Source organism: Buteo buteo, chromosome 21, assembly GCF_964188355.1.
Source record: "Buteo buteo chromosome 21, bButBut1.hap1.1, whole genome shotgun sequence".
Taxonomy (NCBI): domain Eukaryota; kingdom Metazoa; phylum Chordata; class Aves; order Accipitriformes; family Accipitridae; genus Buteo; species Buteo buteo.
In genome coordinates, this window is record NC_134191.1 from 900,211 (window position 1) to 913,178 (window position 12,968).

The 12,968-nt window shown below is 49.1% G+C and overlaps 1 protein-coding gene across 6 annotated transcripts in view; it reads left to right on the plus strand.

Annotated features, from left to right (window-relative positions):
• SRGAP3 (SLIT-ROBO Rho GTPase activating protein 3) overlaps positions 1 to 12,968 on the plus strand; it is a 173,692-nt gene that overhangs the window by 138,990 nt on the left and 21,734 nt on the right. For 4 of the 6 annotated variants that reach the window (XM_075053399.1, XM_075053398.1, XM_075053400.1 and 1 more), the window contains 6 exons: positions 3,894 to 4,115; positions 4,642 to 4,743; positions 4,996 to 5,193; positions 6,575 to 6,659; positions 9,202 to 9,229; positions 12,828 to 12,930. In XM_075053399.1, coding sequence (XP_074909500.1) covers positions 3,894 to 4,115; positions 4,642 to 4,743; positions 4,996 to 5,193; positions 6,575 to 6,659; positions 9,202 to 9,229; positions 12,828 to 12,930 — 738 coding nt within the window. Of the gene's footprint in view, positions 1 to 3,893; positions 4,116 to 4,641; positions 4,744 to 4,995; positions 5,194 to 5,630; positions 5,784 to 6,574; positions 6,664 to 9,201; positions 9,230 to 12,827; positions 12,931 to 12,968 lie in introns of those variants that run through there. The other 2 variants (XR_012653877.1, XM_075053402.1) reach the window with 2 other exon arrangements.

The window sequence follows — 12,968 nt, forward strand, 5'->3', positions numbered from 1 at the left end:
TCGGTGGCACAGCTTGGTTAATGCCCCATTGGTTTAGACCACCCCAGGCCTGATTTTCAAAAGAGATCGCCCTCGGCACGGCAGTGTGACCAAGTCCTGGGGAAGAGCTGGCTCTCCTTTAGCTGCCTAGTTGCGGTTGTCCGAGTGAAGATGTTAAGACACTCGTGCAGGCTTGGCTTTTCTCCTAGCTTTGGGCAAACCTTTTAATATCTCTCTGTTTCCACTCCTGTGTCTAAAATGGGCTTACTGGCACTGGGGTTAATGGCCAGCGGTGGTCTTCTGCAGACCCCAACCCCTCCTCTGGTGCAGCTCTGTGGTGGGTGGTAGGAGACACACATACATATTTGGCTGCTTCCATGGCATTTTGGCCAAAACCAGCTTGCTTGAGCTCTGGGGTGCCAGTTTATTTCTCAAGTTGAACACTGTAATATTTCCACCCCTTGCAGGGGTGTTACCAGACTTAATGAATTAATATACAGAGAGCTTTGAGCTCTCCAGATGAAAGGCGCTGGAGAAGGGCTAAGGATTATTATTTGTGGTTCTAATTTATTTTCCATCAAAGGGATGAGAGGGGTGAGAAAATGCCATTTGTTCTGGAGCTGGGAGCAGGAGTTTGAAGTCTTTTTCTTCTTTCTTTTTCTTTTCCCCTCCCCTTTGTGTGTTTCTCTGGGAATTTTGTGGAAGTCCCTGCTCTGTCTTTTCTTCTCTGGGCACCAGCGTGTGAAGCAGCCGGCACAGTGCTAATCACTAGACACTTCAAGGGCCATAGCAGTTAGGAAAGTGCCTGCCCTGATTTTCAGTAGTAACTGATTTCTGGGCATTGCAAATAACTGCTAGCTTTAGCGCGAGTTCAGCATCAAAGTAAAGGGAAAGTTTCACACGGAATCTTTTCTCAAAAGTATCTGGCAATATCCTGAGCCCCATCTCCTCAGATTCTGTGGCATTCAGCGATTTTCCTTTGTAATAGCTCGGGTTTATATGCTTTGGGAATTCTCACCTCTTGAACAATGACAGATACTTTCTCTTGGTATTAGTTTTTGTAGTTGAGTAGCAGTAATTTCCAAAGGGGTGGGAGAACGACAGCAAGAGGACGGGAGTTATGGTGGGAAACGCGCAATCCTGTTTTGAGGGTGCAGAACTGCAGTTGACTGGTCGTGGCAGGAGAGCAGGTCCTCCTCCGGCGTCGGCATGGGGGTCTTGGCCATGAACTCTGCTCCGCCTGCGTGGCAGCCCCCTGGGCACTGCCTGGCCAGGTGCCCATGCCGAGCCGGGCAGGTGGTGGGGGCCAGGTCCACGTTCATGGTCCAAGCACGGCGCTTGGCTCTCGCCCCCTGGGGCACCGAGCACCGCTGCCGTCCCTGCCTGCGGGGTGCTCGGGGTGCGCCGAAACACGGCTGAGAAGAGCAGGGCAGCTGCGGTGCTGTGTCGTCCCGACTCATCGGTTTCTGTGTGCAACCCTGGAGCGGTCGTACAGGCATTCATGCTCAAATTGACTCGTGGGAGAGACTTGCAGTGCTAGAATGAGGTTTCGCCCCAGGTGGTGAATAGAAATTTGTCCTGATTCCTCGTTTTTTGTGCTTCTTGCTGATTCATGAAGGCAGAGCTATACCAGTCCTTAACTGCCCATGTTTTCAACTAATAAGATTAGAAGCTAAATAGAAGCGGGATAAATGGTGGATTATGACCATTCGATAGTTCCTGCAAAAATCCTCTTTATCGCATGTGTAGTTTCACTTCTTTAAAAGACTGGATCGTGTATCTGCGAGTGGGAATTGGTCCACTGTGGTTTTACTACTGCTTTTATCATAGACTAAACCAAATACAGCTCTGTGTGTGACGTGATCTGAGCTGAGGGTTGTCTCTTCAGATCGGCAGAAATCACAAGATGACCTCTTTGGTTGGAGCTGCTTGTGGCACCAGCTGAGTTTTCATATTTCACTTCGAGTTTATCAGTACTGATGTTCTGATGCAGAATCATTTTTTGTGCTTTTCTGCATCAGTTCAGTAATGCCTGTGGGCGCTGTATTGCTGGAGAAGGTGCCTCCGAAATGGCAGCTCCTAGCAAGGAGTTCTGCTGCTGTGGAGAAGTTGGTCTCATTTTGGGTTATTGAGATTACACTAGCAATCTTTCTACTCTTTTCTGTATCTTTTTGTGCCGTGCTGCTCCTCCTGGCAGTGGTTTTGGTGGGGCTACACTGGGGTTGAAGCAAGCTCACCACACGCCTGCCCATGCCGTGCTGGGGTGGTTTTGGTTACAGCTCAGACAGCAAGGACTTCCTACTCATTCTTTAATCTGTGTAGCAGCAAAGTGTCTTAATATCTGTGATATGAATTGCCCTGTGGTAGTTTTCATGTAATGAGAGTAATTCGCTGGCAAGGGTTAGTTTGGTCCTACGTGCCATGGGAGGTATTTCTCACGGGGTCCCTCTGTTTTTCCCATGGAGGCATCCCTATGACCTACAGCCCTCCTGTGCCTGGGTATATCTCTGCAGATCACGGTACTTGTGTGCAGAGGTACCTGAACAGCCTCAGACTGTGAGTGTACCGCTCTGCTAACCGCCTGTGCCGACCGGGGTGCGCTGTGCCGTGCCCTGCAGCTGTACCCATGCTGTGCCAGGAGACAGAAATGAGTGTGCTGGGGACACATCATTATGAAACTCCTTACAGAGGATAAAGTCATCGTTATCTAACTTTATGTCTTCTATCAGGAACTCCAGCCCTCTCTTAGGTCCCAGAAGTAGATGTGCTTCAGTTTTGGACTGCATCCCTTCTGTTTCGCCACACTCTTCTTACAGCCCCATGAGTGTGGCTCAGGCTGATGCATTGTGCTGCTCCTGCTTCCAGCATCCTCTCTGTCTTGCCTTTCCCCACAGAAAAACATTTATTGGCTTCTAGATTTTGGGTGCTTCTTTGGTGCCTGTCTTTGCCCCCACTCCTGGGGCCCCTGCTCGCAGCAGAGCCAGCCGGTCGGAGCAGAGCCCTGCGGAGGTTTGCACGGTGTCAGGGCTCATGTTGGGGACTGGGAGGAGGGTTGCTAAGAGTTGCTTTTTGCTCAGCTGTGATGAAGCATTCATAGCAGCAAATCCCTATGCTGTTGCTATACTTAACATGCCAAACTCAATTACATTGAGAAGAGAGTTTAAAAACAGGCTTTTGTCTAATGTATGGTATTTTGGCAGCAATTAGCTCTGAGTTTTATCATTTTCCCCAAGGTGAACATGAGAACGATCAGTTAGGCATGAGAAGCTGCTCCGTCGTGAGAGAGGAAGGCAGTTTCCTAGCAAGGGTAAAAGGGTTTGCACGTACAGCAGGACATGTTTTTCAGTGCCACCTTGCTTGAACACCCATCTGTATTTGGTAACTGTGGGAAACGGTTTCTTTGTGTAAAAAGCGCTTGCAGGGCAGTTCACAAGGCGAGGAGGAAAGCACTGGGGACAAGCAGTAGCCCAGGCCCTCCAGCCACTTCTTACCCGGGGGCCTCTGCAGGGCACAGGTTTTGCCATCTGCGGGGCCCCTGTGGTCACGCTGGCCCTGGGGCTGAGTGGGTAGCCAGGGAGAACCGTGCAATTCTTTTCCTCTGTGTCGTCTGAGAAGATCCTGTTCCCTTCCCAGTAAAATGAAGGGTATTAAACCCTGGTGTCGTGGCGAGGGTCCAGCACAGGGTCAATGTACTGTCTGCCTGTTTGTTCCCTCGTACCTTTTCTCCTTGAGTCCTCTTTCCTTCTTGCCTTTTCACATGGTATTGCAGTATGCTGTTAAATATACCCCGGTACAACAGGGCTCGTATTTCTCTGGGACATAAAATGCTTTTTGGAGTGTTCAATGTACACATGATCCTCCAGAACAAGGGTGGGAGTGTTTGTGTGACCAGACCCTTCCTCGGTGTTTCTCAGTGCTGTGATCTGGGATTCCACGCCAGCCTCGCTCGGACATTCAGGACGTACCTGTCTGCCGAATACAACCTGGAAACCTCCCGCCACGAGGGCCTGGACATCATTGAGAATGCTGTGGACAACCTGGATGCACGGAGCGACAAGCACACCATCATGGACATGTGCAACCAGGTCTTCTGCCCTCCACTGAAGTTCGAGTTCCAGCCTCACATGGGGGATGAGGTAGTGTACTCACCCAAGGGGCTACAGAGGTGCCTCACAGCCTGGCCTGGCCTGACCTGGCTTCCTCCTCTTCCTAACCATCACCATTAAATTATTTCTGACTCCTTATCCCTCTGTGCTGTCTTCACACGCTGCTATTCTTGTTTCCTTTCTTAATGAGACGCTTGGCTCATTAGGGCTCCTCCTTTCAGTCTGCCTCTTGCTCCATATCTCTCCCAATTAGGAAGCCTGTAGTTTGATTCTCAGCTGAACTGCCCAACAGATTTGTAAAGTGGAGCTTTGATTTACCTGCTGTAATTGGAAGACTTCAGAGTGCAGCTTTCAAATGCCGGGTAGAAAATGTCTTGTGCTGGCCTGGGTCCAGGGCACTGCTGATTAGAAACTGGGCAACAGAGCCTCCAGGGAGGCTGCGAGGAGCTTGTGTGTGCTGGAGAGAATCATTTAGGTATTTAAATGTGTATGTCTGGTCAGTGCACAACCCACTGAATGCTCTCCTGTCTCTCTTCTGGAACTGCTCCTGTCTCAGGTGTGTCAGGTCAGCGCCCAGCAGCCTGTGCAGACCGAGTTGCTGATGCGGTACCACCAACTGCAGTCGCGACTAGCCACCCTCAAGATAGAGAATGAAGAGGTAAGAAGTTGCTCTGGGTCTCATGTTTGGCCTTGTAGGCAGCATTGCTGAGCCTTTTGCCTGTTGCACAGGGGGTTTTCTGGTGTGCTCAGGTGTGGAGTCCTTCAGTGACTGCTGAGAGTGCCCATTGACTCCAGCTAGTGCAAGAGCAAGCCCAATACTTAGGAGCTGCCTGTTGGCCAGTTGTTTTGGCTCAAGATGTGTCACTTTCCCAGTTTGCTTCAAAACTATGCTGTCTTCTATTTCTGATAGGTACGAAAAACTCTGGATGCCACAATGCAGACTTTGCAGGACATGCTGACAGTGGAAGATTTTGATGTTTCAGATGCCTTCCAGCATAGTCGCTCCACTGAGTCAGTCAAATCAGCTGCATCAGAGACCTACATGAGTAAAATAAACATCGCCAAGAGGAGAGCCAACCAGCAGGAAACTGAAATGTTCTATTTTACAGTGAGTCTCATCTCATGCGATACAGGACACAAAGCATTAATTGCTAGGGCTAAGTCCCATTTTAAGTGCTCATTAGTGAAGAGCAAGAACCAATTCAGTCTCTTCAAGTATTTGTCTTCTGTCTGATTTGGGTTTGGAATGCATTTTTCAGTGGCAGGGCAGTGCATAGGGACTGACAATCCCTATGCCTTGTTCTCCTTTTTGAAGGAACAACTGGAGCAACCAGTTGTGACCAAAAACTTACAGAACTCAGTAAGAGTGGTTCAGAGCAGGGCAGCAGACTCCAGCCAGCCTCGCAGTGTGTCACCATTCAGTGGCTTTTCCTGGAGGCCTTTACAATTTTGAACCATCAGTCAAGCCTTCCTTTTCTGGCCTACACGGCTAAAATCTGCCCTTGGCCTGTGGATGAACTAAACGGTCATTTGCATCTCGTGCAGGGTGTTGGAGGAAGCTGCGACAGCCTGGCTTTGCAGTGCCTCACTGTTGTGTGTGTGCTGGGTAGAGGCAGCTGTGCTGTGTCTCCCCTGCAGCCTTGGTCCGGTACTTCACTTCCAGGCAGATCTAAGGTTCTCTGTTGTAGTCCTTGACATGTAAGTAATAAGCCATCAGTTCAGCAGAAGTAGCCCTCATTTAAGCATGGTTAGTAGGCTAAAGTTAATAGCATCTTGTGATATATTACACATGCATAGAAAAGCTTCTACTTTCTCTTAACAGTATTAGTATTCCAATTCAGGGGGGAAAAAATTGCAGTTTTCATTTTGAGTTGTGCGTGGAGTTTTTTTTAATGCTTTTTGCAGGAATTTCATCTTCCCCATTCTCTTTCATTTTCCATCTCTGTCTCCCTAGCTCCTCTTATCTGTAAAATCGCTTGCTCTTGAGTGTTACTGGGTGTCATACAGTCTCACAACGAAATGAGAAGTTGTGCTGCACAGTTAGTGTTGCCCAGTGCATAAAGCGTCTGATGGTCTCTGACCTGGGAAGGTCTCATGCACTGGGAGTTCTCGCTCTGCATCGCTTGTTTGCACAAAGGCAAAGCGCCTGTCAGTGGAGGGAAAGCCTCTTTGATTTTCCAGGCTATTCCCAGAAGCCTGACAAAAGAAAGCTTGCTTTGAACTCTTTTCTTTGGACCTCCTTGCGTTCCCAGGCAGGAGGTGCAGCACCAAGGAGACCGGGCTAATAAGATCATCAGGACTGTGGCTGGAGCAGTGAGAAGTGATTAGACTGTGCTCAGCCCTGCGGCGCATCTGACGTCTGGTTTGTTAGAGCCTGTCAGCCCCGCCGAGCCCCCTCCAGCAGCCCCCCGGGCAAAAGTGTACATCAATTATGGACTATTTTTGCCAAGAGTCTTAACTCACCCTGTTTGTTTTATTTTTAATTCCAGAAATTTAAAGAGTATTTGAATGGCAGTAACCTTATCACGAAGCTCCAGGCTAAACATGACTTGCTGAAGCAGACTCTTGGAGAAGGTGAGTTGCGGGGTTAGGTCCAGGGAGGAACCTCCCGTTGCATGAGACGATTTTAAACCAGGCGTCATCTTTCAGTCTTACCTGCTGTCTGTGTTTTCCTGAGTGACTGATGGCTTCTGTGGTTGGCTGCTACTACTAAGTTTAACCAGTGACATGCAAAATCATAATTTCCTTGGAATATTATTCTTTTCCCATCATTCTTTTGGGAGTGGACATGGAGAAATTTGTTTGAATCTTACACTGTGTGCCAAAGTGCTGTGTTACTTCTCCAGCAGCAAAGAGATTCCTACCCACTCCAACCCTCTGCCTTTTTCCTTTCTGTCCCCTTCTTCCCCTCTTAGTGCAGCCCTGAACACATGTATTTTCTTGTCCTTGATGCTGTGCTTCTATGTTACAGATTTGCCAGCAGCCTTGCTGATTTTATAGGCTCCTTGCCCCCTGGCCATAGGTTTTTGACTTGCTCTAAACCAGAACTGCAAAGTCATCCTTGTTCTTAAACTAACTTTTCCATAGCGGGCTTTTATTACCCCAGATAATTTCACAAGTTTGGTTTAGAGCACATACACACAAACAGGCTTCATACAACAGAGGGGGCAGTAACTTCCGAGGGAGGCAGGAGTGAGTGGCTCCAGGTGGGATCCACCACTGCTGGAGCAGTGATGTGCAACTGTGCAACCGTGTCTCTGGGAGAAGATTTTAGCTCTTTTAAAGGGTTTTAAAAAATTGCATTATTTCCAGTGTAAAGATGATGGAGATGAGTTATTGTCCTGATTCACCAGCGGGAGAGAATGTATTTAGCTTAAAATACACAAATGGTCCATGGTACTGTTTTAACAATACAAAAGTTAGACTCCTCAGAGTTAAAAAAAAATAAAAAAATAGCTTTTTGTTGGCTATTTTGCCAAACGTATTTTCTCTGCCAAATTTATTTAGCCTTAAAATCCACCTTCTAGTTAGGTCCTGTGGTATGTTCCACTCAGTGAACAATGAGCCACGTCAAGGCACAAAATGCAAGCACAAGGAAGGCTGCAAGGGTAGATAGATACATTGGGGTCCATTAGCATATTTCTTTTCCCAGGAGTTTCAGTACTCTCTGTAGCTGCCTTAACCCCTTATCACCCTGCATAGCAGGTCGGTGTCAGCCCTTCTGCATCCCCGCCGAGGCCGTCCTGTTCCGCAGCAGCGTGGCAGGGGTTGTGTGAGGCTTGGTGGGTTACAGGGCTCCCCGCTGCTGGGTCTGAGTTCAGGCTTTGACGTAGGCAAGGGGGATGGAGTGTGTGCTTCGCAGAAATTGGACCCATCTGAGCTCTTCCCAGAGATCACAGATCTTGATATGGAAAAGAGCTCTGTTCATTGGATACAGTGCTAGGACTCCTATGGATTGGTACAAGAAGTGATGCATCTGTTGAAGATTGATCACCATCCTGGTCTCTCACACAAGAGCCATACCAATGCCATACTTAAGAGGAAGACTGCAGGGTCAGGCATTTTAATTCTCTGGAGTTGTGCAAAAGCAGCCGTGGAAGATTTTCACATGAAAACTTTCTGAATTTCTCCCAGGCTGTGGGATCATCCTGCTATGTAGGCGTTCAGCAAATATTTAGCCCAGAAATGCCAAATGCTACGTTTCAGCATGAGCTGATTCTCATTAGGAAGAAGTCTGGATTTGCAAAACAGTCGTGTGGAATTCTTTGCTTTTTCAGTGAGGAATTGGCTGCAAGCTTGCTTTCCGCAGGTGCCAAGGGAGAGCAGGAAGGAGGCATGTGCAGCCAAATGCTTCCTTTTATGTGTCTTAGAAAAAGGAAGAATAAATCAGCTTTCCTGGCCTTGGGAGAAAGGCACAAACAGCATGTGAAATTAGTTTAGTTTTTTTCAGTGGATTGACAAATACTTTAAAAAATGAACAGATCGTATCAGTGGTGATATGCTGCTGTTTATATGAAATCCAAGCACTAAAAATACACGAAGGGAATGAGAATATTGACAGCCAGAATAGAGTCTGCCTGATGGTGATTAGATGGGCTGTTATCTCACAGGAAAAGCCAGGGAACTGAATACTCCGCTGCATTCAGGTGCTATTAGTGGTCCTCCATGAGGCAGCTGGATAATCTCAGCGGCCTCCCCGGGGGCTTCAGCCCTTATCAGACTGCCCCTTTTCTGCTTGGATTTGGCCAATCCCCAGCTAGTGTAAATGAGCACTTATTGCAGAGGACCTGCAGTGCATCTGGTTATTTACAAGATGGGCTTCATATTGCAAATGAACCTTTAATATCAGTGGGAATTGAAGACGCTTTCCATCTCTTGTGGCCGAGTCTTGGATTTCTAATATGTTTTTTAGTGGTGGGGGCTTGTATAGCAACCAGCTCGGCATCTCCCCAACCTGCGGGGCCCTCGGGCACATTCAGCTGCTTTTTGCCAGAAGCCATTAGCTCGGGGCTTACAGAACCAGAAGTGAGTGTGTGAGTGCCTGTGTGAATGTGTCTTTACAGCCATTTGGTGGTGACCAATGTGGAAAGATGATGGAAACTTGTGTTTCTTATAGGTGAAAGAGCTGAATGCGGAACAACCAGGTGAGCAGTTTCTTCCACTTCATCTGCTGCTGGGAAGGGCTCGCTCTGGCAGGAGGAGGGTGGCCATGGGAAGGGTTGTTTGCTTTGCTACTGATACAGCTCGATGGGGTTGGGATTTAACCATCTTCCAGCTGCCCTGTGCTGGCGGACTGGAGGGCAGGCAATCCCAGGCTCCCCACATCACTGCCCTGCTTCTCAGCTGAATTGCCTGAAGTGGATTAATTAGGCTGATGACAAACAGGCCCTTGTTTTTGCTGCAGTGTAATTTCTGGCTGACTGGCTCTGAAGTGCCTGGAAGTGCTGTGTCAGCACGGTGCAGTGCCTTGTAGCATAGCTGAGGTTGGGTTGTGTTCAGACAGTGCAACGCAAGGGTGTCCGCCCACTCCCCACCATCCCTGTTCATTTGCGGACTTTGATATGTCCCCGAAAGCCTCTCCCAGTTCCGGCTTCTTTGCCTAGGAGTGCAGAGCATGCCTGTATTCACAGACTTTCATCCCTCCACAGCAGGAGAATAGTGCTAGGGGTGAGTGTAACAGGGAGGAGGCTTTGATCTGTGTCCAGTCCATAAAGCGTCTCCACAGAGCTCTGGTGGCTTGCTATGAGTGTGCTGGTTTTCTGGCAGCAAGACCTGGGCCAGCAAAGCCTCCAAACATCTCCCCAGAACATGTACAACCGCTCCCTGTGTTATCTTTCTACAACCCTGTTTCAGTGTTTAATAAAATTTGCAGTACCAGCAAAAAAAAACCCCATTCCCTGTCAGAAATGCCGAAGCAGATGGCGAAGCCTGGTCTGCCTTTCCAGGCAGGAAAGAGGCTGCCGTAGCAGAGGGCAGCGGGGCAGCAGGGTGCTTTGCTCTCTTGCCTTCTGGCTGGAGGGGGACCGTGCTGCCGGCGCCAGGCTGAGAGTGGCGTCAGGGCTGGGCACCCACTGGGGCCGCAGGGCAGGGCAGCGAGATGCCGTCAGGGCAAAGAGGAGCCTTTCCTGCCTCGCACGGGCCAGAGAGCGGGGACTGCACAGTGTATGCCTGCACTGACGCGCTCCAAGGAGCTGCTCTAACCTGCGCTGCAATCGCCGGCTCTCCTCGCGGGTCCCGGGAGAGCTGTCCTACAGCACCCTGAGACCCGCCGTGCCCCAGCTGTGTTCGCAAGCAGCCCGTGAGGTGAGCTCCGGTCCTTTGGCTGTGTCAGGCAGGGCTGTCTGCTGAGCTGGTTGAGGAAAGCACACCCAAACGGCTAGGTTTTGCTCTTGAGTTCTTTGTTTACCAGGAGTGGGTGCCCATGGGGTGGTGGTGTCGCAGGCCAAAACAATCAAAGGAACGAATAACAGCCTCCTACATGAGGGATGATGGCGCAACTCCCTGCTGCTTCTGTTTGCTTTTCTTCCAGCAGTTGCTTTTACTTCACAAAGGAAAACAAACAAGAGGCAATCTCCTTCTTGTGTGAGGCAGTGCTCTAAGTGTAGGCTGAACAACCTTCCCACCAGATAGAGCCGGAGGCCAGGCTGTCCCGGCCGCCTTGCGCCAGGGCATCAGCCGGGGAGAGGAGATTACACGGCAGCAAACAGCACTGGGTCTCCAGTCTGCAGCACAGGGCTGCTCAGCTGAGAGTCAGGCAGGCACTTGAATGGACAGCACTCATTCCTGCTCCTCAGTTACCAGTTGAAGGAGCGGCTGGAAGTTACAGGAGCGTAGGGTCAAATTGCTTAATTAAAGGCATCTGATTAAGGAACCAGCGGATCACAACTGTCACCTTTGCATTGTAGCTCTGTGTAAATTGTACGTGTCCATGTGACTCTGCTCTGTGAGAACTTCTGCGTGAAGGCTCCTAGCACTCATTTTTGTTTGCAGTCATGATCTCTCCTCTACAGACATCAGTATAGCCTGGAGGTAGCGGACAGATCAGAAATCAGTCAGACATTTTATGCTATTTTTCTCCCTTTTCTAGGTCTAGGCACTTCAGTCTTAATGTCCTTCATTATCAGAAGAAGAAATCAAAATGCAAATAGCGTTAATGAAAGCAGCCCTCCAAAGTCCTGATCACTGCACTAAAATAAGTCACATGTTTCCATGGCCTCACTTCAGAAGCATAGGTGTCTGTTAGCCTTGTTGAAGTTAACAACGGTCTTCAAGGTCTGTTCCCCGTGACTGATGAGGACCCTCAGTCACTAGCTAGTAGGGGCAGGGTCACACCACTTCCTAATGCGCATGCCTACCTTTTTCGTTCTTACAGAGGTGCTGGTGGGTTTGCTCGTGTGTGTTGCCTGGGCTCACCTTTCTGTTTGGTGGTTTGAATCTTGGGAATGCCTGCCAGAAAGATGAAAAAGACCATTCTCATCCCTGTGGATGTCTCCCAAACAGAAGTTAGCTACAGCGAGGTGGAGGTGTTCCCACTTTCCTCTTCCTGGCCATCTATGAGCAGAATGAGGTCCATTTAGGAATAAACAGGAATACCCCAGTGTTTTCCAGGGGTAGCTGTGGTTTATTTTGGATATATCAAGGAATCAGTTGAACTCTTCAGCTGCTCTTGGTGCTTTTTCCGGCTGACAGTGCTGAGCTGGTGGAGGTAGGAGGCAGGTGTTAAAAATCCTGCTGAGCACCAATGCCTTTGTTTTACTTATAAAATGTCGTCCCTGGTACTAGCACTAACACTGAGCAGCAGTTTTGATATTTGGCATCTCAGAGAGGGAGAATTGTATCTGCAGATCGTGGGTACCAAAGACAGTTGTGATCAGCTGTGTTTAGCAGCTTTATTACTCTCTGGCTTGAACGAAGCGAGTTCTGCATGAAGAGAATTCCTGATCATCCATCGTTGATTCAAGCTGTGGTTGTTGGTATAGTTACTGCTCTGTCACTAATTTCTGGAGATGGCTGGTTTTTACAGTAGGAACCTAGGGACTCTTCAGGAGGGCTGTAGCAACAGCTAGTTAGATTGCTGTATGTGGCTGCAGCTGAGGTTAGACTCTGTCTGATAGGGAAATACTGGAAGATTATGGGGATAGAAAGTAATGGGTAGGTTGGCTTATTGCTATTAAATGTTTCTATTATCAAGATTAATTTCAGTTTATTACTTAAAGGCTGCAGTCTTGACCTTGACTTGAAATTATGTGTACAGCATATAGCGAACAGTTCTGATTTTGCTCTGGGCTGCCTACACGTTAGCTCTGCTGCCCATTCAGATGCCTGCCAGCTGCACCCGTGCTCAGCCTGGTCTTTGGGACCTGCAGAAGCGAGGCCATCGCAGCACTGGCTCCAAAATGAGTTAGCCGAGTTAGTGCTAGGGTAGCCCGCCCCAGGCTGCTGGAAAGGGCTTCGGAGAGGGCACGTCCCCAGGAGCTGCGGGCACTGTGCACGATGCGGAGGTGTGGAGCTGAGCTCTTTGCAGGTCCCCCGGCTCCCGGTGGAGCGGTGCCTGGCGGGGGGACGCAGCGGGGGGAATGCTGAAGAGTGAGCGGCTGCAGAGTGCATGGAGCCGCATGTTGAGTCCTCACAGAGGGATTTTTCTGTTTATTTCTTACTCTCGGTCATAACCTTTGAGCTCGCACCCTGTCATTGCATTTATGTTGGTGTTTTGTTGATTTATTTTGTTCCATTTTCTCCCAGGCCCCCATGTCTTCCCCCTAAGCCACAGAAAATGAGGAGACCTAGGCCTCTCTCAGTCTATAATCATAAACTCTTTAACGGCAATATGGAAACGTTCATTAAGGTACTCGCTGGCTGACAGTAAGAGTTTATGAACGCTGT